This window comes from Scheffersomyces amazonensis, assembly GCF_036850825.1.
Source record: "Scheffersomyces amazonensis strain UFMG-HMD-26.3 chromosome Unknown RJT21scaffold_2, whole genome shotgun sequence".
NCBI lineage: Eukaryota > Fungi > Ascomycota > Pichiomycetes > Serinales > Debaryomycetaceae > Scheffersomyces > Scheffersomyces amazonensis.
In genome coordinates, this window is record NW_027042742.1 from 517,632 (window position 1) to 545,140 (window position 27,509).

General features: G+C 35.3%; 13 protein-coding genes across 13 annotated transcripts; 4 read left to right on the plus strand and 9 right to left on the minus strand. All coding sequences in view use genetic code 12, as the record gives it.

The window, feature by feature from the left end:
* Window positions 1-86: 86 nt before the first annotated feature.
* Window positions 87-2,117, minus strand: UPC2 (Upc2p; the record flags this gene model as incomplete). The annotated part of the gene is made up of 2 exons (XM_064879759.1): window positions 87-1,267; window positions 1,346-2,117. 2 exons carry the CDS (start codon window positions 2,115-2,117, stop codon window positions 141-143), a joined length of 1,899 nt encoding a protein of 632 aa, XP_064739196.1. The 3' UTR covers window positions 87-140.
* An 851-nt stretch (window positions 2,118-2,968) lies between these two features.
* RJT21DRAFT_1849 (uncharacterized protein) lies at window positions 2,969-3,706 on the minus strand (the record flags this gene model as incomplete). Its single annotated transcript, XM_064883610.1, has 1 exon — window positions 2,969-3,706. The coding sequence occupies one exon, from the start codon at window positions 3,704-3,706 to the stop codon at window positions 2,969-2,971; it is 738 nt and encodes a 245-aa protein (XP_064739197.1).
* Window positions 3,707-4,315: 609 nt separating this feature from the next.
* Window positions 4,316-4,877, plus strand: RJT21DRAFT_118482 (uncharacterized protein). Its single transcript, XM_064881048.1, has one exon. The coding sequence runs from the start codon at window positions 4,353-4,355 to the stop codon at window positions 4,791-4,793; it is 441 nt and encodes a 146-aa protein (XP_064739198.1). The 5' UTR covers window positions 4,316-4,352; the 3' UTR covers window positions 4,794-4,877.
* APS3 (Aps3p) lies at window positions 4,878-5,523 on the minus strand. Its single transcript, XM_064881049.1, has 2 exons — window positions 5,479-5,523; window positions 4,878-5,405 (listed from the first exon to the last, which is right to left on the minus strand). The coding sequence occupies exons 1-2, from the start codon at window positions 5,498-5,500 to the stop codon at window positions 4,894-4,896; spliced, it is 534 nt and encodes a 177-aa protein (XP_064739199.1). The 5' UTR covers window positions 5,501-5,523; the 3' UTR covers window positions 4,878-4,893.
* A 112-nt stretch (window positions 5,524-5,635) lies between these two features.
* RJT21DRAFT_118485 (kynureninase) lies at window positions 5,636-7,096 on the plus strand. The gene has a single exon (XM_064881050.1). The coding sequence runs from the start codon at window positions 5,657-5,659 to the stop codon at window positions 7,037-7,039; it is 1,383 nt and encodes a 460-aa protein (XP_064739200.1). The 5' UTR covers window positions 5,636-5,656; the 3' UTR covers window positions 7,040-7,096.
* Window positions 7,097-7,696: 600 nt separating this feature from the next.
* Window positions 7,697-8,593, minus strand: RJT21DRAFT_118486 (uncharacterized protein). Its single transcript, XM_064881051.1, has one exon. The coding sequence runs from the start codon at window positions 8,099-8,101 to the stop codon at window positions 7,883-7,885; it is 219 nt and encodes a 72-aa protein (XP_064739201.1). The 5' UTR covers window positions 8,102-8,593; the 3' UTR covers window positions 7,697-7,882.
* Window positions 8,594-13,027: 4,434 nt separating this feature from the next.
* RJT21DRAFT_118491 (uncharacterized protein) lies at window positions 13,028-14,373 on the minus strand. The gene has a single exon (XM_064881052.1). It carries the CDS (start codon window positions 14,100-14,102, stop codon window positions 13,047-13,049), a length of 1,056 nt encoding a protein of 351 aa, XP_064739202.1. The 5' UTR covers window positions 14,103-14,373; the 3' UTR covers window positions 13,028-13,046.
* RJT21DRAFT_118492 (mitochondrial 37S ribosomal protein bS21m) lies at window positions 14,374-15,192 on the minus strand. The gene has a single exon (XM_064881053.1). The coding sequence runs from the start codon at window positions 15,137-15,139 to the stop codon at window positions 14,603-14,605; it is 537 nt and encodes a 178-aa protein (XP_064739203.1). The 5' UTR covers window positions 15,140-15,192; the 3' UTR covers window positions 14,374-14,602.
* A 201-nt stretch (window positions 15,193-15,393) lies between these two features.
* Window positions 15,394-16,476, plus strand: RJT21DRAFT_19891 (uncharacterized protein). The gene has a single exon (XM_064883681.1). It carries the CDS (start codon window positions 15,500-15,502, stop codon window positions 16,409-16,411), a length of 912 nt encoding a protein of 303 aa, XP_064739204.1. The 5' UTR covers window positions 15,394-15,499; the 3' UTR covers window positions 16,412-16,476.
* Window positions 16,245-19,112, minus strand: RJT21DRAFT_118493 (TFIIH/NER complex ATPase/helicase subunit). Its single transcript, XM_064881054.1, has one exon. The coding sequence runs from the start codon at window positions 19,064-19,066 to the stop codon at window positions 16,541-16,543; it is 2,526 nt and encodes an 841-aa protein (XP_064739205.1). The 5' UTR covers window positions 19,067-19,112; the 3' UTR covers window positions 16,245-16,540.
* A 1,677-nt stretch (window positions 19,113-20,789) lies between these two features.
* On the minus strand, window positions 20,790-22,047 carry RJT21DRAFT_118496 (triglyceride lipase). Its single transcript, XM_064881055.1, has one exon. It carries the CDS (start codon window positions 21,966-21,968, stop codon window positions 20,805-20,807), a length of 1,164 nt encoding a protein of 387 aa, XP_064739206.1. The 5' UTR covers window positions 21,969-22,047; the 3' UTR covers window positions 20,790-20,804.
* Window positions 22,048-22,841: 794 nt separating this feature from the next.
* On the plus strand, window positions 22,842-23,933 carry PAN6 (pantoate--beta-alanine ligase). The gene has a single exon (XM_064881056.1). It carries the CDS (start codon window positions 22,895-22,897, stop codon window positions 23,825-23,827), a length of 933 nt encoding a protein of 310 aa, XP_064739207.1. The 5' UTR covers window positions 22,842-22,894; the 3' UTR covers window positions 23,828-23,933.
* Window positions 23,934-27,438, minus strand: RJT21DRAFT_118498 (DEAH-box RNA helicase; the record flags this gene model as incomplete). The annotated part of the gene is made up of 1 exon (XM_064881057.1): window positions 23,934-27,438. Exon 1 carries the CDS (start codon window positions 27,356-27,358, stop codon window positions 23,936-23,938), a length of 3,423 nt encoding a protein of 1,140 aa, XP_064739208.1. The 5' UTR covers window positions 27,359-27,438.
* Window positions 27,439-27,509: the final 71 nt, after the last annotated feature.

The following is a 27,509-nucleotide window of genomic DNA, read 5'->3' on the forward strand; positions in this document are numbered from 1 at the left end:
CTATCTATACACAAATTAAACTCCATAATCCCACTATATATATATTATTATTATTATTATTATTATTATTATTATTATTATTAATTAGTACTACAACCTTATGGACGACGGTAGTTTAGATCGTAGCACTTGTTATACTATTATTTCATATTCATAAACGCATTATCACCTTGCATGACTTCTAAATTATTGGCCATAATATCACTAGGTAAATTATCAGTATCGATTAAATTCTTTGTCATTGGCTCAAATCTAGAAATCTCTTCATCAACATCATTATCAATTATAGCTGGTCCTCCACCAAGGAAATCTAACATCATATGCATACCTCCAGCTCCTCCAGCATATTCTTCAACATCAACAGGTAATACTTGTGAAACTCCTTCTAAAAACCAAACTTTATCTTTCATTTCTGAACAAAATGATCTTAATAATTTATAATAAGATCTCATTATTCTCATAGCTTTAACATCTCCTGACATTAATAATGATAAAAATGATTTATCTAATAATGCAGGAAATGCAAATATTCTTAAAATGAAATCTGATTTATACCTTTCTTTATGTAATTTATTTAAATAAGCAAGGGTTATTAAATATGGTGAAGATATTTCTACTGGGAATAAATCGGCTATATCTGAATCATGACATTCTAAATCAGTAAAAAATTTAACTTGTTCAGCTTTATCTTTTTTATCTAAATCGATGCGTTGATTAATTATATCTCCCAAATCTCCTAAATCAACAGAAATAAATTTGTAAAATCTAGATGATTCAGTTAATGGCCAAACAGCTGTTAAAATTGTTGCCGCACCTTTAACATGGAAAATCCAAGCAGAAGCAGGTAAAGATTTAGGACTTGTAGATGATGGGAAAGAAGCATTTGCTAATGAATCCATAATTAATATAAGGGCAGATGCTACTAATGCATCAGTATTATTTGCATTTATATCTAATACAGCTTCTCGAAGTAATCTTAATGCATCACCTCTATGACATGTAACACATTGATCTAAACCCTTTTCAGTTCTTGATAAATGTGTAGCACTAAAGGCCAAAATTGAATGCATTAAAAATGGATATTCAAATGCTAACATTGGTATATCATAATTCCAAATGTTTGTTTCTGAAATCCCAGCTCCAGTTATAGTATTTGATACTTGGGAAGTATAGTGGAACATGAGTCTCAAATCTAACATATTTAAAGTCGTGGAATCCATCGATAAATGATTAATCAGCGGATTAATATTGGGTGAAACATTTGGTCCTGAATTATTTCTAGGGATATTAGAATCACCACTAATACTGGACTTTGGAGTTGGAAGTGTTTGAGATCGTCCTTGACTCTGTTGTTGTTGTTGTTGTTGTTGTTGTTGTTGCTGCTGTTGCTGTTGCTGTGGAAGTGATTGTTGTTGCAGACTACCCTGTACTGACTGAACTGGTGGGGTAGGGGTTAAGAATGGCTTAACAAAACTTGGAATATTTATATTTTGAGATTCTAATAAAGACCCAATATTACTTAAATCAATAGGTAATTGAGCTAAAGTTGCCAAATTACTTAAATTTGCTAAATTACCGAGACTGCTTAAATCACCAGACAATCCATTAACAAGATGACTTAAATTCAAATTGTTTAAATTACCAGCATTTAAAAGTCCAGATGATAAAGCAGCTAAAGGATTATTAGCTTGTATAGATGGAATAGATTGAGAATTATCATCCAATAAACTAGGAGTAGGAGTTACAGAAGGGGTAGCTTGTTGAGTTGAAGAAGGAATTGAACTAGATGTTGAAGTTGTTGAAACTTTTCTCTTCTTCTTTGGAATTTCAGAATCAAAACTTTCATCTTTTGAATCACTTGAATTATCCAATTCTTTACTATTTTCATTACCTCCATCACTTTTCCCATCATTATCTTCATCTAATAAATATCCACATACTAATTTCATATGTTGACATTTAGTACATGAAGGTCTTGTTTCATCACATTTAACTCTTCTTTTTTTACAGGTTGAACAACCATTTCTAGATTTTTGATGATATTTCCTTTTACCTGTAGATGATCTACTTTTTCTATTTTGACCATTCTCATCAACATTATTATGTTCCTCATCCATTGTTGAATTGACGTTATATGAATCACCAATCATTCTTTGTTGAAAAAAATGTGTATTTTACTACTGAATAAGTTTTGTTAGATTAGTTAATTTTGAATATTCTTAGTGTTAACCACTTTTAAAGTGAGTTAAGGAATAAAATCCACAGGAACAGCTGATTATTAGTCAATTAGTAAACGAATGTATGGTTGTGTTGAACTTTTGAATGTAAACGTGACCTATAGTAATGAATCTAAATGGAGACGTAGACAAAGACGGGTCGTGGCGTGTCAGAGTTGTACTCAAAGAGTTCGAAGTGATATATATATCTTATAATCTGCTTGTACAAACAGTATATATTGCTATATAGTATAAAAATGATAGGTTCGTCGTATAGCTCGTTTAAAATTTTTTTTCTATATATATATATTTTTTTTATTTTTTATATTTTATTTTTATGTTTTAATTTTTTTCGGGCAGACACTTCACGCGTCCGTTGGTCTAACAGAATAGTTTGGGTTGCGTACAACTGATATAGAACCAGAGTTTAGGGGTAGGAATTGATTACTTTATTAACTGAGTAAAATAATGATAACGATAATGTTAAAGATAATGTTAATGAAATACTAAAATAATGAATTGTATCAATTGCCGGTTTAACCATTGACTATTGTTTCAAGTAGTAATGTAAGAGTCCTGTAACTGCGTAATCTATGACTGTATATATGATTCTCCTATATGCATATGAGTAGGTTTGATCATGCTGTGGATGAAATTTGTCATCAGCTTATGAACAGCATTATTAACGGCTGCAAAGTGGCTGTGCCGATTTGAACAATGATTTTTTGAATTTCTCAGCGGAGCCTTGTCTCCTAATAAAAATAGGTAGAACCCATTCTCCAATTAGGTATACTAGTTATATCATCTCGGTAGAAAATCACTCTGTCATACCAATTGTCATTGTGATTAACATTTTCGCCTGTGCCTGCCAACTCGCTAATACCTATATGCATGATATCTGCGATTTTTGATGTAAATGCTTGCAATACTGCTTGTTCAATATCTGCATCAGTTATAGTTTCTTTAGTACCTCCCAAAGTACCCAATGCAATTATTGCAAACCATGTATGCCCTTTATATGTATCGACTGTCGAATACATAGCATAACCCCGATGAATTACTTTACCAGTCAACAAACTGGTAGCTCTAGATACAAATCCATCACTTCCTGGGCTAATTATAGAAACAATATTTTTAACAATATCAGCAACTGGCTCTCGTCCTAATCTACAAATAGCTTTGATTATATTTATAGTATCATCATTAACTCTATCTACTATTCTTCTAACTCTTTCAATTAATGTTGCACGTACTATTAATGGTCTAGGAACCCCCATTGGTGACAAAACTATTTCGGGTTGGATTTTCAAAAATTTTAAATGATCTGCCACAGCAATGCTATAATTCTTTGACAGTTTAAGTAGCTCACTGACCCCGTCATAATTGACTTGAATATCAACGGGTTTACCTACGATTTCACCATTATTTATGTACTTAGTCAGATTCTTGTCAACTTTCCACGATGCAAGTTTAAATTGTGATATTTGCATCCGCGTTAACTACGGTAGCTACTACTGTAAATAAATATAATAAGTTCCGAAGTTTCATAATGCCATAGATTCACTTAGAATATGGGGTTATCTCTAATTATTAGTCGGTAAAAATGTTGGGGTTAAACGAAAACTGGTGATATATATTAAAGAATAAGCTATATTTGATCAGTGAACGACCTGTTAGGTCTAAATAGTTGTAATTCTAAATAGATAACTCAATTAGCTATTGAATGAAACTTTGTTACCTAATTGAACCGACTGTAAATATGGTAATTCGCCAAAGTAAATTACATAGTTACTCTTACATAAAATTACTGGAAAGTAATTATGTATATACAATATTTTATTCGCATAATATTTTCTATATATATAACTAGTGATTAATAATCACAGTTAAACGGAGATTAGATGGCCAAAACTAGTTTATCCAAACACAGTTCCAAAGTTTCATAATGCCATTGATTCACTTACAATATGGGGTGTTCTGGAATTATATTCGGTAAACATAAACGAAAACTCGTGACATTACACGTGACCAATACTCACATAAAATTTATCTAATGGATAATACCATCGAATAAAGTCATGGACAATAGTAACCAGGTTAGTTTATTACATAAAAGAATACAAATCTAGAAAAGCTATGTCTACGAAACCCTTATGGTATAGATGGGCCAGAGTGTACTTCGCTGGAGGTTCTATTATCGGTACAGGAGTTTTGTTATATATATATACTACACCAACCGATGAACAGTTGATTGCCAGCTTTTCACCTGAGATCAGAGCCGATTATGAAATGAACAAAGAACTTAGAAGACGAGAAAATCAAGAGTTTTTGAAGATTATTAAGGAGACTTCTTCATCCAATGATCCAATTTGGAAAACTGGACCTATTGGATCACCATTAGAAAGATCACAAAGAAATGCCAATGAAAGATTGATTGATTATGATCAGTTCCGTAAGGAAGAAGCCGATAAGTTCAAACAAAATGAAATAGAACAAGCCAATTTGCAATTGATAGAAACTGAGAAATTAAAACAAAAGCAATCCTCGGGCTGGTTCAACTGGTTGGGTAAGAAATAGATTTAAGTCAGTGGTGATTACTTGTAAATATGTATATTATATTATCATTAAATAGATTAATTCAATAAAATTAAATTAAGTTATGGTACATTACATTACATTATCGCCCCCAGAATCCTCTATCCCTTGATATGGCATGTAAAATGGTCGAACTTAACCCTCCAACAGTACTATTTACTGTAGAACTCTTTTGACTATTGGATTCATCCACTGCTGCCACAATTCGTCCTATATTGGTATCTATAACCATTCCTCCTTGAACAATCTCTTCTAATACCGTTTGTAATACTTGCCATCCAAACACTAAATCCAATTCACATACATTAGAAAAGCATTTATCTAAACATTCTACAAATACTTGAATTAAATCGAGAATCCCTAATTCCGATTCTTGATCATCCACTATAAACACAAAGTATAAGGTGGCATAATGTCTATAAATGACTTTAATATCATCTAAATCTGCAAGTAATGAGGGAGGGGTTATGAATGAACATTCTTGAGATGTTCTTATGGATATTAATTGGTATACTTGTTGTAATAATAATCGTTGTGTCGGGATATCTACCGGAGTGTAGAACTTCATTAATCTGGGTAACCCATCATTGTTGACTAGATGTAAATAGTTAGTAATCTGATAATGACAATCATTAAATACTATAAGTATCAGTATATATATACTTACATATCAATACGGAATGGATCATGACCGATAATGTATGAAGTCTATCTCTATAAAACTTTTTATAACATACTATCTAGATAATCGCATGCGAGATTTGGTGATACATTTTGTGAGGGTGAAAAATTTGGGTGAGACCATTACTAAGACCACAAGTATAAGACAATTAATATATACATCAATGGTGACACCAGTTACTAAGGAACAAGTGGTGGAATTGGATTCCAAATATCCAACATATAAGGAATTATTTGAAATCCCTACTTTTAAGTCCTTGGGTATTGAGGATGATTCAACTGAATCTACTTATCTATGTGGTAATTCATTAGGATTAATGCCCAAATCAATTAGAAAGGCTTTGAATGATGAATTAGATGCATGGGGAGCTCGTGCAGTAGAGTCTCATTTTAATCATCCTGGTATTGGAAAGACTTCTTGGGTGGATATAGATTTACCATTAGTTCCATTAATTGCTCCAGTAGTAGGAGCTAAAGAGAATGAAGTTGCCGTATTAGGATCATTAACTGCTAATTTGAATGCTTTATTGATTCATTTTTATAGACCTCAAGGTAAAAGAACTAAAATTTTATTTGAAAAGCAAGCATTTCCTTCGGATTATTATGCATTTCTTAATGTAGTCAAATTATTTGGTTATGATGAATCTCATTTAATTCAAGTATCGGTTAAAGAAGGTGAGACATATTTAAAAACTGAAGATATTTTGGCTACATTTGAACAATATGAATCGGAAATTTGTTTAGTATGCTTTCCTGGTATTCAATATTATACTGGACAGTTATTTAAAATTAAAGAAATTACTCAACATATTAAGTCCAAATCTTCTGATATTAAAGTAGGTTGGGATTTAGCCCATGCTGTTGGTAATGTTCCATTATCATTACATGATTGGAATATAGACTTTGCTGCTTGGTGTTCTTATAAATATTTGAATTCTGGTCCAGGAGCAATTGCCGGTATTTTTGTTCATGAACAATATACTATAAATAATTCTAAACAAGATTTTAAACCCAGACTTGCCGGTTGGTGGGGGAATAATTCCACTGATAGATTTAAGATGCTTGAAGAATTTGATCCTATTAATTCTGCCTTAAGTTATAGACAATCTAATCCATCAGTTATTGATGTAGTATCAGTTAAAGCATCATTAGAGATCTTTCAACAAGTAGGAGGTGTTAATAAATTACGTGAAAAGAGTATAGAATTAACACAAATGTTACAAGATATTCTTACAGCATCTAAATTTTATTTACCACAATCAGAAACTGATAAGAATAAATTTGGATTTAAAATCTTAACTCCATTGAATCCTCAAGAGAGAGGAGCTCAATTATCTATAAATTTCCAACCACATTTTGATGATAAGGCAAAGAATATTATGGAAAGAGTTAACCTGCTCTTACATAATCATGCTATTATTTGTGATGAAAGAAGACCTGATGTTATTCGTCTTGCCCCTGTACCATTATATAATACATTTGCAGAAACAGCCGATGCGGCTCATATATTATTAGAGGCATTAGAAACAATTTCTCAATCTGTATAGACTTTAAAAATATTATATAGTAATAATATAATAATATATTATTATAATGCAAGAGGGTTGCAAAAATTTAGTTACATTTCCTTTTCCAGTATAGCGGCGCGCACGTGAGCCATAAAAAGCCTGCACACAATATGAAAAAACCCCAAACAAAAGGTCCAATATCGAGAGCACTTTTTAACTATTGAAAAATAATCATTTATAGCTACTGGTTAATTGACTATAATTGATGTACCTAAATTGGGAAGTCAAACAATGAGTTTCCGAAATTTGAGTCTGGCTTTTAGTCCCAAAAAAAATGAGTCAAATAGCTCCAATAATGATAAAGATGAGCCTGTACCGAGGGCATCGGACTCAAAGCAATTAATATTAAAGAATAAAGATAATGCAGTCATCCAAAAGGATAGTGATGATATAGTACGATGGATCTCGGATGTAGACTATCGAGTCAAGAAATTACTAAATTACCAAAATTTGCAGCAAGAAAAGTTATACGAGGAGAAAGTTAGACAGGAAGAAGAGACTAAGTTACGAGAGAAGTATCGAGCTAAATTGTATGATGATAATTTTAATAAGTTGAAGCAGGCCTTAGACACATTGGAAGAGAATGAACGAGTGGAGGTGGAGAGACTCGAACGTGTAGGGGATTCTGGTGGAAAGGAAGAGGAAGGTGAAGAGGAAGAGGAAGAAGAAGAAGAAGAGGAAGAAGATGACCAAGAAGAGAGACAGGATTATACGTTTACAGGATTCGCAAACCAGCAAAGTGAAATACATCCAGAACATGAAGTATTCACTGAGTTACATTGTCACGACGATGATCTCAATCAACAGTATGAATCCGAACTGTTAGGAGAAGAAGACACGAATGAAGAGGAAGAACAAGAAGACCAAGACGAAGATGAAGAGGATGAAAACGATAGTGAAGATACCAATCCTTATGTACCTTATGCTCAAACTTATTCCAACCAAATAGCTCCAGAAGACGATGTGGTGGAGATACTTTCGTCGGAAGAGGAGGAAGAATCTGGTGCAGCCCACACTTCTCATGAATTCAGTCAAGACCATGGATATATTGGACTTCAGTACCCTCAGAGTGTTGATTCTAGACCTTTTAAAAGACCTAGCATTATAACCAACTCTTTACATCCGATACACAATGCCTATCAAGGATACGGCGAACATAATGTGGATGACGAGGTAGAGCATGAAGTCGAAGAGGAAGCAAGCGAAGAAGAAGCAGAAGAGGAGGAAGAAGAGGAATCAGTAGAAGAGGAGGAAGAGGAAGAAGAAGAAGAGCTGGAAGTAGAAGCCGAAGAAGAGCAAGATCGTAACCACGAAGACACTTCAAATGCAAACGATATAAGAATGAACAGATTGCAGTACTTCTCACAACCACCCAGTTCTGAAATAGTTCAAACTTCGTACCAGATCCTTAATGGAAGACCAAGATTAAATGATGTGGCGCTTTCACACTCCCATGCGATTCATCAAGGCATAGACAATGCTGATGAAGAAGAAGAAGAGGAGGATGACGAAGAGGAAGAAGAGGAAGAGGAAGAAGTAGAGGACGAACAAGAAGAAGATGAAGAGGAAGAGGAAGAGGAGGAAGAGGAAGAGGAGCACGAGGATATACAGATGGACCATCGTGTTGCTCCTACTGACTTCAACAATGCTTCTGACGATAGTGTCATTATCATAGACTCTGAAGAAGAAGAAGAGGAACAGGATGAAGAGGATGATGAAGATGAAGATGAAGAAGAGGAAGAGGAAGATGAACAGGAGGAAGAAGAGCTTGAAGCACACAGCCAAGCGTACAATGAACCCAATCTCTTTGCTCATCAAGATCTTTTGAATCTAGCCGAAGCTGTACTTAATGAAAGCAAACTTCATGACACATTAGACAACGCAAATATGATACCTATAGATCCAAACCTAGCCTCTGGCTATGCAGCCGATGGAGAAGTGACTGACAATATAACCAGCATAGTGAGCAAGATAACTGATGATATCCAAGAAGAAATAGCACCTATTCCTGCACCATTCTATGCTCATGAATTTGATACTTATGATAATGTTGAACAAGAGATAGAAGATGAAAACTTATCGGAAGGATCATTGGCAGATGAAGAAAATGATGGAGAACTTCCAACAGTACCTCATACTAAAGTTCATCATGATCAACAACAACAAGATGAATCACTGTCTGATGAAGATACAGGACCTCCATTACCTATTTTCAGAACTGTTAGTGAAGAAGAACCGGAAGTTGTTTTGGAAAAGTTGAAGGAAACCGAACGGAAGTTCAATATCCGACTTAATTCCGTGGCAGATCTTGAGATAGAGTTGTATCAGAAGTCATCAAGAACTACATCTCAAGAGCCAGAGATTCAAATTGAGAGTAGTTATGATATACATCTGCTTGCCTCTACTCCTGTGCATCCTGAAGAGAGGGATTCGCCTTTAGCTGGGCTTATACCTGAAGAGTTTCCAGAGGAGGAGGAAGATGAGGATGAGGAGGATGATGATGAAGAAGAGAAGGAAGAGGATGCAGAGCTCGTAGAAGTAGCAGAATCAGAAGAAGGGGAAGAAGGGATAGTAGAGGAAGAGATAGTAGAAGACAATGAAGAAATCTCCGTGGAAGAGGCTGAACTAATTGAGAAAGCCGAGCCAGTTGAAGTTGAGCCAGTTGAGCCAGTTGCAGAAGAGCCAGTAGAAGAAATTGAGGATACATCCATTGAAGATGCTGAGCCTACTGAACTAGTTGAACCAGTTGTGCCAATTGAATTGGTTGAGCCAGATCAAGACATTGTTGTCGATGAGGAACCACATGAACAACAACAACAACAACAACAACAACAACAACAACAACAACAACAACAGAAAGTCGAAGAGCATATAGAAGCTGCACATGCACATGCAGAAACAGAACCAGTAGAAATAATAGAAGAATATGACCTGGACAAAGATTACAAGTTGGAAGAAGTGGCCGAGAGTTACGAAGCTACAGTGCAACCCGCAATAGACCATTTCAATGATGATTTCAATGATCATAATAATTACCACGACAATGACCACTTCAATGAAGTTGTAGTTGAAGACGTTGAACAGGTCCACCAAGAACGCAGACTTTCACAATCAGAATCACTTGATCACTTCCGAATTAGTCCTGTTGAATCTGGAATTACTCCAACTGATAATTCCAACTTTCCAGTTGAGTCTGTAGATACTGCAGAAGCTAAAGAACCAGATTTACCATTACTGCTTGATGATTTCAGTCACATGGATGAATCTAGAGCCACTGATTTCAATATAACTCATATAGAAGCTCCACATCTTGAGGATATAACTGAAACTTCACAATCTGAGCTTCAGCATCCTCCTTTCTCCAAAGTAGAAGAAGTAGACACAGTATTTGGAGTTGGAAATGAAGTGCTCAATGCTGATGAGCTTCATGAGCCACAGCCTGACACATATGAGTCTACTAATATCGATATTCCTCATTTGGATACTCTTATAGAAAGCACCTTTGATCATGATACAATTGATGAAAGTGCTATAGAAGTGCCGGAATTAGATACGATATTGGAAGATCAAACCGTAGTGGAAGAAGCGGAGAATAGAGAGGAAGAAGAGGCTGAAGTAGCTGAAGTAGCTGAAGTAGCTGAAGTAGAAGATGCTGAAGCTGCAGTTTCTAACGAAACACCAGAAGAATCAGACCAGACACACAAGAGTCAGTTCACTGTGGAAGAAGTCATTGAAAGCGAAGATGAGACTGTTACAGAGTACAATGGTGTGGTCTTGCTTGAGTCTGAGTCTGAGACTGTACTTCATCCCTCATATGTAGTTGAAGAATCAGTAGAAGTTGCCGAAGAACAGCCTTCTCTAGACATTCCTAATGAAGACATTGAACTGGTAACTAATGGCCCTATTGAAGATAATGAAGATAATGAAGATAACGAAGAAGTATTGGATCCCAGTGAAATCATCGAACCAGATAGTCCTTCAACTCAGGCATACGTGGATGAAGAAACTGTCGTTGAAAATGAGTATGAAGAAGCCATAACCCCCACCTCGATTGAAGTACCTGTCTCTATAGAACCAACTCCAGAGATACAATATGATGCAGTAGCAGAAGATATAAGTGAAGAAAGTAGTAGTAGTCAAGGACAGAAGAAGCGTAAAGCTGAAGATATTGGAGGTGCAAGTGCAAGTGCAAGTAGAGGTAGTAGCTTTAAGAGATTGAAGAGTATCTTGAATCCTTTATCGTGGATAGGCACCTCAAGTAGCAGCAAGAATGGAATTGAAAGGGTTCTGAAGCCAGAATTGCAGGCAATTGATAAGGATGAGTCGGAAGATGAAGAGGAAGAAGGAGAAGTGGTCAATGTACCAGACTCTGTTAATGAAGATATTCGGGAAAATCATCAAGTCACTACTGAACAAGACCACCTGACTGATGTTGACGATGTTGATGGACAAGATGAGAGTCAGGATAAAGATAGAGATACTCAAGAAAGTTTGGAGTCTGTTGAAAACGCATTTGAAAACACAGTTGAAGGAGATGTGAGTCATGTTATTTCTGATGCTGTAGAGGAACTCGAGGAAGTCGTAGATCGGATAGATGCGGCGGAAGAAATAGTTGAAGAAGAGGTTCCTGAAGAACTGTTTGAGGAAGTGAGAAAAGCGGAAGAAACCGAAGAAGCCGAAGAAGCTGAAGAAGCGGAAGAAGCAGAAGAAGAAGCTGTAGAAGCAGAAGAGCCTGAAGTAGAGCCCAAAGAAGAGGCAGTAGAAGGGGCTGTAGAAGGGGCTGTCCAACAGGAAATACTACCAGATCAAATTGCACTTACCGAAGCTGCCGGGACTGAAGAAGACCAAACTGAACAGGAAATCAAAGAAGAAGAACAAGTAGAAGAAGTTTCTATAGAAGCCGATGAAGAACTTATTGACCAAGCGGATGTTGAAGTAGCACAAGAAGTAGCAGAGGAAGTAACAGAAGAAACAGCACAGGAAGAAGTAGCAAAACTGTCACAAGTGGCTGACACTGAAGCCCCAGAAGTTCCAGAACCTCAAGAATCTCTCGATCTTCAAGAGCACTCTGAATCCAAACCTGAAGATAAATCTGAAATTAAACCAACCACCAGAATCCAACCCAAGAGAAAGAGAATACTCCTTGGCTTGGACATCGATGACTTCCCCATTGAAGCCAAGAGATTAAGGAATGGTCATGAATTTGGAGTAGAGAAAGATTCACAACCTGAAGCAGTAAAACATGAAGATGTAAAGGACGCATCTCAGGAAGATGAGGCCAAACCCGACAGTTCTTCATCCAGAAGTCGTAGAACTAGAGGGTCCAGGAATCAGACTGTGGCTAAGTCTGAGCCAGTCGAAGTTGAACAAGCTGAACAAGAACAACCTGAACATGAACAACCTGAACATGAACAACCTGAACATGAACAACCTGAACAAGTCAGTCCCAAAGTCTCGAAACCTAGAACTCGTAGAGGCAGAAAGTCCAAAGCTACAGAACCACAAGAAGCTATAATTCTAGACATTCCTAAAACTCGAAGTGGCAGAACACGCAATATTAAATCTGCTGATAAAATTGATATTCCTGAAAGAGTCAGTTCTTTACCAGTCTCGGAATCAAGGTTATCGTCGGGCGTTGACTTGAAATACGAAGAGTCCAGTGACCATCCTGCCAATAGAACAAGATCCAAGTCACCTATGAAAAGATCTCTTGAAGAAATACTTGCAACTGATGCTACAATTAAGGGACCTAGAAGAAGTAGTAGGATCCAACATCGAAAGGGTCAACATGAACATGAACAGGAACATGAACATGAACAGGAACATGAACATGAACAGGAACATGAACATGAACATGAACAGGAACAGGACCAAGACCAAGACCAAGACCACGATGAAGATTTACGTACTCGAGGTAGAACAAGAAAGCGGTAATCACCTGTCTATTTAAGTCTATAAATTAGCAATGTATATATATAAATAAAAGTTAAGCAAGATAGGCCATGGCAACCTCGTATGTGCTAAAGAACACCATATTTACAAGAAATGATCGAGATACAGAAATTCCAAGCCCTCTATATAGTCTTGCCTCAATTTTTTGTAATTTTCTTTGTTTAGGAGGTAAAGGAGGTAACCCCTGTTCTCGACGTAAAATATTAGTTACCACATCCTTTTGAATTAAAGATTTTGTGGTATCTACCGGAAATATAAAGATCCAAGATAATACACCAGAAAGACCACCTGCAAGTAATATAGAAATTTGAGAAGATTTAGTTGGATCTTTATTTATAAAATTATTCATTGACCATTTCATAGATTCATAAACTGAATAATAAAATCCAGAAGATAAAGAATCTCTTAAGAAATGATATTTAAATCCAGAATATAAACCAGCAATTCCTTCATATTTTATAATTTGTTTAACAATAGTTATAGTAGAATTATTAATTAATTCTTGATTACTAGTTTGTAAATTACTAGGAATTTGACTAAGAGATTTATTATGAACCAATCTTTCTAATTGAGCATAAATTTTAGTAAATTCAAAGGGACAAGCAAATAATGATACCCCACCTCCAGCTATAGTACCGGAAATAAAACATACAGGGATATTACGTAAAAATGGATGTAATTCCGGTCCACCACTTTGATAAAGATTATCATAAGTATAAGGTTTTACGGCAGTAAATAATGATACACTTAAAGATTTTGAAAATGATGTAGAAACTAAAGGAGCCCAAATACCTCTAAAAAATCCCCTTATTCCTTCATGCATATATGATTTCTTTATACAATCAAAATATCCTGTAAAATGTTTGTGTGTTTGCATACGAGTCTTTACAGTATCTAACGGAAATCCAATAAATGTAGATAAGAAAGATGCGCTATAAGCTAATACACTACTTCGGAATGGTTTCAATTGCTCCGGAAACACATGAATAGCTTTTGTAAAATCTATATCTCCTGTTATAGCAGGTATACCACCTCTCGGAGTCTCTAAATTACTACTGGAAGTAGTAGTAGATCCGGTATGCTTACTCATTACTATGCGATGCCACGTTCGGAATCAATCACTACTCGTAATATTTTTGGTAGATACTTATGTGTAGATACTTTAACGTGTATGGCAATTGGTGAGAACTTCACCGTGAATTCTGACTCTGAATCTGACTTCTTGCTACTGACTCCGTGCGGTGGTGAAAACAGTGCAATTCCTAAATACTCCTCTGTTACCCAGGGTGCCTTAGAGATCAAAAAAAAAAAGATAGATCTACCCGGTGATTGATACGAACAAGGCTGAGATACCACTCCCAATTAGGCAAGGGGTCTAAATATCAAAAATAGAATGTGTAATGTGTATTAACGTATTTACAAACCCGAATGGGGATATATACAAGAAGGCATGTATGTAGGGGAGGGGAGAAGGGGGGAAAGTAGATGGTCAATGGATGGTAATAGAATAGATGTTTGAGTAATTATGATCCACCTTATGGGATATGTTTATAATTCTGGTTTACTTATGACTTATTCTTGTATCCAGAACTAGTAACCTCTTCTTCTAGCATCAGTAACTTGAGCCATTAAATCCTTAAATCCATCAGAGAACTTATTTCTCCACCATTCTCTCTTCTTTTGTTTTCTATATTTTGCAGGACGAATATGTCTTTCCTGTACTCTTTGAAAATGTTTAATTCTATTATCAAAAGTCAATCTACGAAGTTGTCCAAATGCCCTACCTAATCCATTATGTTGAACATCAACAGCTCTTCCAGCTGATGGACCTAAAATCTTTACCTTTTTAGCTGTATCTCTTGGTTGCGGTACTAAATCCATACTAATATATTGACTAGATTTAGATTTGAAAAGACTAGAATCTGTATGTTCCAAGGAACTATTTAAAAGGTCATTTATATCACTTATACTAGATTTAGACTTCTTTTTTGATTCATCTTTGGTATTTAATTTCTTAGTAAAATCAGAGTTAAAACGAGTAGAAACAGCCATGGGGTTGATTCCAACACCATTAAAAACTGACCCACGGAATATCCCTATGTTTCTCGACACGACCTTACTCAACATATTTCTTATAAACTGCTGTACTTATTCGTACGTATAGTTCGTATAGTTTTAGTAGTTAACTAACTAACTTGAAAAATTATGAAAAAAATGTATGGTCAGTTTGAGCATATACACGTCCTTTTCAATTGTCAGTGGGTGTAGTTGAATGTCGCATACATCATGCTAGTGTATGTATGTATGATGTATGGTAGATGTCGCATTTTGATTGATTGATCCCAAAAATGTCTCTCGACTAAGTAAACTGATTATGATTCTAGTGGTGATAACTCATAATTTATATTAAAATAAGTAAATTTTCATAATTGTGTGGTGACATTATACACAATTGATATAGTATATGTAAACTGAGGTGAGAGAGAGATGCTGTATAATACAAATTTAATTTCCACCACGTTATTTGAAGCCACACAAGTATGTATATTCCCAATTCCACCAGGAGAATTAAGTATATCTAAATGGAATCTTAATGAGTCAAATATTATATGGAAGGGTAATTTAAGATTAATTGAACAAGAAGTTGTTCAAGATGATGTAGGATTATTTTCATCAATGCCAGGTTCTAGACTTCATTCTACTGATACATTAAAATGGGCTAATTCTATAAATTTATCTAATCAAGATCAAGTATCTGATACACCTCGTAAACCATATGAATGTTTAAGAGCTAAATTAGAATTATATAATGAAATAATTATACCGCCCGGAGTTGGTAGTCTTACAAGTGTTAAACGTGAAGAATCTTGGGCAGAAGTTTGGTATAATCCTCGACCTCATGTAGATCATGATATTAAGGATATTAATATTTTATTTACTAGTAATTTTCCTGAAACTATTCAAATGTCAAAGGAATCAGCTAAATATTATAAATTAATAACTCAATTACCAAGTTCAGGCTATCAGCCATTTAAAATATTTCCTGATGCAGATGCACCAATTTTAGTAGCACTTGGATTAAAACTTAAAGATAGTAATGATAGTCTGGGATTTAGTGAATCATTAAATCTTTATAAGAGAAGATTTAGGAATGTAGAAGAACAATATGTGTATGAATGTAAACTCCTCGATATTCAAAAGCAACTGGCACAATTTTCAATTAATGATAATTCTGATTTCACTTTATTCCCCATTGATCATGAGAATAATAATAATATTCATGATAATATTCATAATAATAATAATAATAATAATAATAATAATAATAATATGAGGATTACTATTTCTGATAGTAGTGATGATACTGATGATGACTTTGGAGACTTTATTACTAGTTGACATCCTGGTGATGTTACCTATTGGCATAATTAAATACGATAATTGGTTTTTTCTTAGTTAAATTAGTTTTAGTTAATTGAATTCAATTATCAATGCATTATCCTTATATACTATATTAAGAATTTCTATTTACTTAGTTTCCTTATTCTCTTTCGCCTTCTTATAATATAATTTCTGAATTATTGGATTATGTTCCTTTAATTCTTTATTTTTACTTTTACCATATTCAACATATGCCATATCTTCTCCTCCTGCCAAACCTGCTAAAGATCCAGCAGTTCTTGATGCACTACTATTTTCAAGTTTTAAACGAGTTGAATCAGATATAAAATTTGTATCTATATCATCACCAACTTCTAATTTAGCTTGATCTTCATTTTTTAATAATACTTGTTGTAATAATTCTCTTCTTTCTCTATCTGATGAATAAGCTAAATCAGGTAATTGTTCCATTCCATTTAAATGAGTAATAACTTTAAATGCATAACCTTGATCAACAAGGAATGCTTGTCTTTTAGTTGAATAATACATTTCTTGAGTATCTTTTGATACTAATGAATAAAAAAATGCATTAAAACCTTCATCATTACGTCTTTTAGCTCGTAAAATTCTACCTAATCTTTGAGCTTCTTGTCTTCTTGAACCATAATGAGAAGATATTTGAATTAAACAAGTTGCTTCAGGAAGATCAATTGATGTATCACCAACTTTAGATAAAAATATAGTATTAACTTCATCATTATGTTGAAAATTTTGTAAAATTTTCATTCTTTCCAGTTGAGGAGTTGCCCCATAAATAAATGATTTACCTAATTTAAGAGCATATTCTTGTAATGCATAAACATTATCACTAAATACAATAATTTTATCACCTCTCTTTTCATGATAATGAATTAAATATTGACAAGCTTGAAATTTAGTAGGATTCATAATATATAATAACATTTTTTTACGAGCAGATTCCTTTAAATATTCTTGATAAAATTCTGAAGTCATTGGACACCAAACTTCTGCACATTGAACATTAGCAATATGACCATTTTGAGCTAAATCCATCCAATTTGCTTCATATAATTTAGGTCCAATTAAGAAATTTAAATCATCAATTTTATCATCTTCACGAACTAATGTAGCAGTAAGACCTAATTTAGAATGAGCAGCAATAGTTGTAACTACTCTTCTAAACATAGTTGCAGGTACAACATGAACTTCATCAAGAATAATAAACCCCCATTCTCTACCTCTTAAAAATTCCATAACTTTTTCTGAATCATGAGATCTCTTTTGACTATTGGCTATCATAGAATAAGTTGAAACAACTAAACCTGATTCAGTTGAAAACATTTGTTTATTTTCTGAAGTAAATACTGCCACATTTTCTGGTTGAATTGTACACCATTGTAAAAATTGTTGTCTCCATTGCATTACTGATACTGAAGAAGTACATAATACAATTACTGATTTTTTAATTGTACATGCAGCAGTAATTCCTACTAAAGTTTTCCCAGCTCCACATGGAAGAACTATAATACCTGATCTTGCTCTACCATTACCAAACATTTTAGCTAAAGATTTTTCTTGATAAGGTCTAATTTGTGTTGAAGGTTTTAAATCAATTTCCAAATTAGTATTAACTGTATCATTTCTAAAATCATATTCTTCTAATACTGGATAATCTATTTCTCCACATCTTTTTTTAACTGCTTCAACTGAATCCTTTGCAATTTCAAATGAATGAACTGTATCTATATCATCATCATCTTTTTCTCCAACTACTGATGCAAAGATTTCTTCAGTTTCAGTATTATTTGTCGTGGTTTCATCTTTCTTTTTTGTACCAGGTATAACTAAATCTCCTTGTTTTGGTGCTGATGATTGAACTAATCCATTACTTATAGTACTTTCTGCTGAAGATATACGAAACAGTCCAATTATTGGATCTCTTAATAATGTTTGTAATACATCTGCTTGAGTACTTTCTACAAAATATTTATTATGTTTTAAAACTAATTTGACTTTACCATAAGATACTGTAGCTTGTCTAATAAAATTGATTATAGAATCTGGAACTGGAACTTTTGATAATCGATTTAATACCAGAATTATATCATCAGGTTCTAACCCTACTGATACAGCAGCATATAATGAATAAGTAGTAATTCTATATTCATGAATATGAGATGGTCTCGATATTGGTTCAGCAATTGTAATTAAAAAATCTTGAGCTTGTTCTGCTAATGGAGAAAATGATTCTAAAATAATTCGTATATCATTTGGAGATATCCATAAAGGTCGAGAGAAATGATCAGGTTTTAATTTTAAATATGAAAAATCAGAATTCCCAAATGCTTTAGATACTGCATCAGGAATATAATCAGCAGGGATATCAGGTGTAAATTCTAATAGTTCATCATCAGATACAGGAGTGTCTGGAAGTTCGGAATTGATGGTTTCTACGGCTTCTTTGACTCTCTTACGACTAGGAGCTTTTGGTTTAGTATTATTTCCGACTTTTCTCTTTCGAGTAGATCCATAGGAATAGTCATCATCCTTCTTCTTGCTTCCCGATTCGTCCATATCCTCATCGTAAGAATCGTCTGAATAATTACCTCGGTCCAACTCGGCATAGTTGATCCCGTCACTTCTTCTGGACATGGTCTGTAAGTCTATCTGATTTGTTAGTTGGTTAGTGAAGAATCAATTTCTTAAAGAGAAGTAACAATTAATAATCTTTAATAAAAATCATATTTGTAAGATATATATATTAATATCCGGTCTAGCGAAGAGTGGCGGGTTGTGCGCACACTACCCCCGGAAGTCTTATATTGCTGCCCTCGGATCGCTCGTAATTATATATACTAAGCTAAATTCAATTACATATTAACAAATCAACTTCTATTTGATCTATCTAATTACATAGGATATCTTACAGTATACAGTTCAATCTATATATTCTATTCTAATCGGTGAATTTGTATGAACCGGAATTAAAAGTGATGGAACCTCCTCTGTATGCACCTCTTTTCATCTTATTTTTATTCTTCGTGAAATCTTTACCTCTAACTTGAGTTAATTTTTGATTCGCTATTTCACCCCAAGTACCAGCGGCTCCCTTATAGGTATTGTCTTGTAAAGCATCATGTTCAAAACTAATTTTGCTTCTGTCTATTCTGGAAAAGTGCTTTCTTTGTCCTGGTTTCAATTCTGGTTCTGGAGTAGCAGAAATTGGTTCTGGGGAAGATGAGTTGGATGATATTGATTCGGTTTGTGATGAATCTGATTTGTGCTTTTTAATATCGACATTTTCATCATCAGAGTCGTCTCTCTTTCTCTTACCATTGTCGGATTCTGAGTCAGAATCTGAATCAGAGTCAGAGTCAGAGTCTGAAGAACTGTCTGAATCTGAGTCTGAAGAACTGTCAGAATCTGAATCAGAGTCTGAACTGTCTGAATCTGAGTCTGAGTTGTCTGAATCGGAGTCTAAGCTGTCTGAGCTGTCTGAGCTGTCTGAACTGTCTGAGTCAGAGTCTGGTTTTTCTGGTTTTTCTGGTTTTTCTGATTGTTCTGGAACATCTGAGTCCGAGTCTGAGCTGTCTGAACTGTCTGAGTCTGAACTGTCTGAGTCTGAACTGTCTGAGTCTGAACTGTCTGAGTCTGAACTGTCTGAGTCTGAACTGTCTGAGCTGTCCGAGTCTGAACTATCTGAGCTGTCTGACTCTTCTACATTTTCCTTTGAGCTTGTAGTATCTTCAGATTTAGATGCATCTTCTTTATCCTCATCATCTTCAGCTTCAGAGTCTGAATCTGAAGAGCTGTCTGAGTCTGAGGAATCGTCTGAGTCTGAGGAATCGTCTGAGTCTGAGGAATCATCTGAGTCGGAGGAATCATTCGAGTCTGAGTCTGAGTCTGAGTCTGAGTCTGAGTCTGAGTCTGAGTCTGAGTCTGAACCAGATTCTTCTCCAGTTTCTGAAGACTCTTCAGAGTCAGACTTGCTGGCTGAACTCTCTTCCTTGCCCTCAATTATACCTTCCAAATCGCTCTTGACATCAATTATTTCTATAGACTCATCAGCAATGACTTTATCTAAAGCCTTGACAACTTTAGACATTGACTCGTCTCGTGACAAGTACGCACGCACATATGAGATAACTAAACTTCTTGAACTTGACATTGTCTTTACTATCGTTGTACTTAGAATTATACAGGTATTGGGTTTATCATAATTGAAAAAAAAAATTACTGATGAGATGATATTTGGTCCTGCATACATATAAGAAGAACAAAAGAAATTTTTCAAGAAAGTCACGTGTGAAACTTATAAGGAAAGTGGTACAGAAAAAATTAATTATTATAAATATATTTAAATCATAAAATTATATGGCTTATTCTAAACCTAAAATTTAGAAAATATAGAATCTGCGTATCCAGAAACTTTGGCAAAATTACCGGTTAATAAATTACCAAATTCTATCTCTTTTAATTTATTTCTATCGGTACCGTTTTTCAATTCTGAGTAGGAGGTAACCTTTTCAGATTCAAAATCTACTTGACGTTTTAAAATAAACTCTTCAATGATTTTACTAGTATAATCTGGTTGCTCAGCATGAACCAAATGTTCTCCTTTAGGAATATCGTAGGTTGCACTTAAATACTTTTTAGGTATGGTACTTCTAACGTATGGAGCTGTTTCTGGCGGGTTCCATTTAGCTTCACTTCCAATCACATGACAAACTGGAACTCTTAACCAAGGATAAAGCAGCATTACTAGTTTCAAAGATAACGTAGATCCAAGATATGAAGCCATTTGTGCATTGGTAGGTGTCTTACTCTTATATTTCGTTTCCCCATTCTCAACTACGGTAATGAGCTCATCTTGCAAAAAATCATTCATAACTTCTGGATGTATAGTCTTATAGAAGGAATATACTCTATAGTAATCATTAAAGTCACGTTCAGAATCAAACGTATCCATTAGCAAACTTCCAATCTTTGAAAATAATTTGGTAAATCTAGTCAATGATTTATCATCACTATATAATACTCCTTCAATTGGGATGATAGAATCTAAAACATTAGGATCATAAAAGCCTGCTAAAACAACTCCATATCCTCCTAAAGAATGACCAATGGCTATGTTTCTTGATGTTAAATTATTTTGAAAATCTCCAGTTGTATGCATTTCATGTTTCAATACTTTAAGTAAATCTTTCCCACCTTCTTCCCATTGATATACCCAACCAATCTTTCCTTGATTTATTATAGCTGAATCACCATGGGATACTGCATCAAAGGCTAAACATGAATCTAAGTACCATTTCCCATTAGAATTCTGAGAATATTCATACAATTTCTTTATAATATAAGTCCATATAGCTTTGTTCATTCCAGTTCCATGAGCAAATATAAGATTATAGCGAACAGCATTAGAAGGTATGGATGCTGTAGTCTTAAACTTATTGTATACTATAGTCAATTTATCATCTGCCAAAACAGTACTACCAGGACGTCTTGGCCAGTAAGCTTCAGTAGTCTTTTTCTCTACAGTGAACGACGACATTCTACAATTATTGTTGATAAAATTTTTAATTTCAAACAACACTTACACTTGTATCGTTCTCTATATACGTATATATATGTCCATATATATATATGGTTTATTTGAAAATTGTTTATCCGAGGAAGTAGGTTTTGTTTTTCCCCCACAATTTAACTCGCATAGTATACCCAAAATTATCGCTAGTATTTATATATAGCGGATACAAAAGACTGTCTAAACCCAATTAGCACAGAACAAATTTATTGTCTATTGGGGAAAATTGTCATGCTGTGATTGAGCGGGAAGAATCCATCAGCAACCGCAACATTTGTAAAACCCGTGGGCCGAGGTGCTACAGCTCGTATAATCATGGGCATTCGAATTAAATCTCCGTCTTTGTCAATATTATCGAACGGAATTAATGATATGTGATCACAAAGACATCAACTCCGAACACTCTATTTCCATATCAGGGTTGTGTATGTGTGGTAGCGCAAACCAACCTTATATTATATCTTTATTTCTTTATAGAGAAGTTGGAATTTTGTGGGGACAGAGAATGTTCGATACACTTGTTCTACATTACCACTCTAATGTAAAAGTAACTATTTAGTAGTCTATAAGCTTTACTAGTAAACTGTAACATTTAGTAGTGTATATCAAAACTCCTAGCAGAATGCTGAGGAACATACACTGTCAGAATTGTCAAAATTATTGTCATATATGTCACATTTGTCTGATAAATCATATTTGTCACATATGTCACATTTGTCACATTTGTTGGTGTCAGACAGCTCGGTATATATAAGAAGCTGAGCCGCTCACAAGATCTCAATCTCGCAGCCACCGGGAGTCGGTGCGACGGAGATCATCAAAAAATTTTTCAGCTAACCCCATACTTTTAGCCATAGTGAGTAAAGGTATATTGCAGTAAATATCACGAGACTATGACTATAGCAGAGTCTATAAAGGTGTTCCGGACCATCCAACAGGTCAGACAATGGAGGTTGCAATGCTTATTAAACGGTAAGTCTGTAGGGTTTGTTCCTACTATGGGTGCCTTACACGATGGTCATTGCTCATTAGTAAATCAATCATTAAAGGATAATGATAATACTGTAGTGTCTATATTTGTTAACCCATCACAGTTTGCTCCTCATGAGGATTTGGATTCATATCCTCGAACCATCGACTCAGATTTGAATATTTTAGCTAATAAGTTTAAGAATTATACTAAACAAGTTGATGCTATATTCATTCCCAAGATTTCAGAAATGTACCCGTCTGGAATCGAACTTGATATAAGTAAGCAAAGAGGTGCATTTGTAACTGTTAAAGGTTGTTCTGAACAATTAGAAGGTGTCACCAGACCTCAGTTCTTTAGAGGTGTAGCCACTGTTGTAACTAAATTATTGAATGTAGTTAAACCTACTAATATATACTTTGGACAAAAGGATGCTCAACAATGTATTGTTATTAAGAATCTTGTTAAGGATTTATTAATCGATACTAATGTTAAGATTATGCCTACTTTGAGAGAGACCAATGGTCTTGCCATGTCTTCTAGAAATGAATATTTATCACCTCAAACTAGACAAGAAGCTTCTATAATATATAAGTCCTTACAGACTGGAAAGCAATACTATGAATCTAAGAATAGTGTGGTGTCTTCAAAGGATATCTTACATGAGATCCATAGTATTCTCGATTCAAATCCTACTTTCAAAACAGAGTATGTATCTATTAATCATCCTGAAACTTTGGATGAAATTGAAAATGTTGAACCCGGTACTGGAGCTTTGATAACCTTAGCGGTTGTAGCACCTAAACAGGATGGCGTTGGACGTGCCAGACTTATTGATAACATTATTTTGCATTAAGAGTCCTAAAAGTATATTACATAATAGTATTACAGTATTACAGTATTACAGTATAGAATAGAATTGTATATAAGATTTCTCATACTTAATATAGATAACACCCAGGGGTTAGAGGCCCATATTTCTTCTTTTAAATTCAATTCGATTGCCTGTAGTAGATCTCTGTTTCATCTTATCTGCCTTTGCCTTCTGTTGTTTTTGAAACATCTCAAGATCCGATTCCAACGATTGCTTAACCAGTTCCTTATCGATGTATTTGAAATCCACTTCATTTCTTATTTTTGTTTTCGTCTTAACATCAGAGATATCAAAGAATTTATATCCAAACTCCAATAGCCAGAGGGGATCCACGGTGGTTACAAAGTTCATGTACTCTTTACTGGTGAGGACCAATTCATGAAAGATTACATATGGTGTACTTAAGCTGCTGTTAAGAATTAATGAACTGGTAGGATGTAAATACATCTTCATATAGTTATGACGTAAGTTAATGAATTCAAGTTGTCCATTAACATTGACCTTAGTCAATTTCGCCAGTTGCTGATAGAAGGAAGAACATAAGCATTTCCGAATTATGGTATCATCATTACTTCTGGTTATAGGCATACGATTCTTCTTCATAATAAGTAACAATTGATTCTTAATATCCTTAGCACGAAGTAAAGACTTCAACTGTAAGAAGTTCTTAGTACACCAACTGTTAATGCTAGAGAAATTGTTCTTTACTTTCTTAAGATTAGTCTCCCATTGATTATAGATATTCAATAGAGTCAAATGATCAGACTCATTGATTATAAACTTCTCTCGAGCCATATCACTCTCTCGTTTCCTCTCCTTGGATCGATAGAATACATTGGGAACTGTTAACATCGACACTATGGTGACTATCTCTTCACTACACTTAAATTCTAGTGATTGGACTATGAGTTTGGCGAGAGTGGGCTCGATAGGGAACTCGATCATTTGCTTTCCTAATGGAGTCAATTCTCCAAAGTTATCAAGGGCATTGATGGACCACAAATCGTATAATGAACAATTTAAGAGATCCTTGGGGGGAGAGTCTAAGAAGGGGAAGCTATTTATATCTTGGACTCCAAGGGACTTTAATAATAGCATAATATTACTCAAGTTGGTTCTTTGGATTTCGGGAATGGGTTGCTTATACATTCTCGAATCTTCAGTAGCGTTTTCTGTATAGAGTCTATAAGTTATCCCAGGACCTGTTCTACCTGCTCTTCCACTTCTTTGATTGGCATTGGCTAATGATACAGGTACTACTTGTAAAGTATCCATCCCTAACTTGGGATTATATACTTTCAATTTGATTAATCCTGTATCTATAACATACTTAATTCCATCTACTGTTAATGAAGTCTCGGCTATATTAGTAGCCACTACCACTTTCCTCTTCAGATCGGACTTATTGAAGATCTTCTTCTGTAAATCTTGTGGTAATGTTGAATATATAGGAAGTATATCCAAAGGTGGAGGGTTATCTAAAAGATCTAGTTTCTCCTGTAGAAGTTCACAAGTTGTTTCAATATCATCCTGACCTGTCATGAACACTAGAATATCTCCACTATCTGTACTCAGTTGTAGATGGACAGTTAAGATCTGTTTAACGGCTGCTTCAACATGATCAGAATTACTCAGTTTACTATACATGATATCTACTGGAAATGTTCTTCCCGGGATAGTAAACTGAGGTGCATCTCCAAAGAATCGCGTAAACTTATCGGCATTCATGGTGGCACTGGTGACTATGACTTTTAAATCTCTTCGTTTCTTAATCAATTGCCGAAATAATCCCAAAAGGATATCGGTACTTAAAGTTCTCTCATGTGCTTCATCCATAATGATGCAGGAATAAGTAGATAATAGAGGATCGGCTAATATCTCTCTTAGTAAGATCCCATCGGTCATATACTTAATACTGGTTTTATTGGGATCGGTTCTATCTTCAAATCGGATAGAAAACCCGACCTCTTGCCCAATCTCACAGTTCATTTCTTCACTGACTCTCTTGGCTACCGACATAGCAGCCATACGACGAGGTTGTGTACATCCAATGATCTTTTTATTGCCATTACCCTTATTGAATCCTAATCCTTCTTCGTAGAGGAATTGTGCCAATTGGGTTGTCTTACCGGAACCGGTTTCTCCTATGACTATGGTGACTTGATTTTCTCTTATGGTACGGATCAACTCCTGTTTGACTGTAAAGGCCGGTAATGACTTCCGTTGGAGTTGGATCTGGGTATACCTATCGGCAGTTAGTGGCTCAGCCTTAGTCGCTGAATCTTTTCCTTCTCCTTCTCCTTCTCCTTCATCGTCTACTCCAAGAACATTCTCCTTCCCTACTCTAGAGCCCTTTACTCCGGCCCGATCCTGTGCCTGTTTGGCTCGTTCTTTCTTCATCTTTCTATCTCGTACAGTAAAGCTTCCCCTCTTAGCAGATACTGCCAACTCAGAAGTGGAATCACGTACAGGGCTGATGGTTGGACCTATACCTCCTACAGTTACTCCTCCAATCAGGAGTTGTAAGTACTGTTTAGAACTTTCAAGAAACGGAGGAACAAAGTTGGTGGCCGATAGTGAGATACGTGATAGGTCGCCTAGTCCTCCATTAGTAGAATGATCATAGTCAATGTACTCTCCTGTAAGTGGATCAAACAGTCCTCCTGATTCTTGGGTGTTTGAATGTCTATAGGTGTTTGTGTTTGTTCTGGGTCTACTCTTGGTATTGGTATTGGTAGATACATAGGAATCTGCATCATCATAATCTTCCTTGGCTGCACCATCATACTCCTCCGAAGCATACCATTCCCGATCGTTTTCTATGTTGATATCGAACTCTTCATCCTGTTGCTTGAGGGCATTGAACGCACTATCGCTGTCGACTACTGACTCTTCTTGCGATGGCTCGGACTTTACAACCACATTGTTGGGACCAGCAAACCTTTGTGGCTCCATCTTGATCGTCTTGTACTCCGTACTATGCAACTTGACTATTTTATCATCCAAAGTGTCCTTGAGTCTCACGGCATCTTCGTGTTTGATCTTCTTGAACTTGAACGGAGCTGTGGGCCTTCCACTTCCGTCCTCTCCTTCTTCTTCTTCTTCTTCTTCTTCTTCATCATCATATTCCAACTTCACTCGGGGCTTGAGCTTGTGTGACTTGCTGGTGGATATAAGTCGTTTGAATTTGGGTTGGCTGATGTTGGTGGGTACCTCTCCATCATGGTCTTCATACTTAATGGGGAGCATTCTTCTTCGGGTAGAATGTTCCGGCCTCGGTATTTCTGGTACAGCAGTCGGCACAAGTCTGTGTACATTATCATTTATGAGATTATATATCTGCTTAGCCTGGCTAGGGTCACTCAAGCCGAGAGCCTTGACGTAAACTGTGAAGGCATCGCATGAGTTATTGCGCTTGTAAAATGCCACTAGCGACGTAGTGAGATTGGGATTCGGCGGTTTGTTGAGATACTCCGCTAGCCGGGAAGTGATCTCCGCCTGTACAGTACTCATTAATGGAATTGTTGGTGAGATTAATGAGGTTAATGTAGTTGTAGTGTAGATTTAGTAGCGGATAGTTATTCCGATTCGTGGAGTAGTGTGCCGATGAGCCGAAAAGAGTATCGCCAATTTTTCACTTTCAGTATTGTTTTACTGTGTCTAC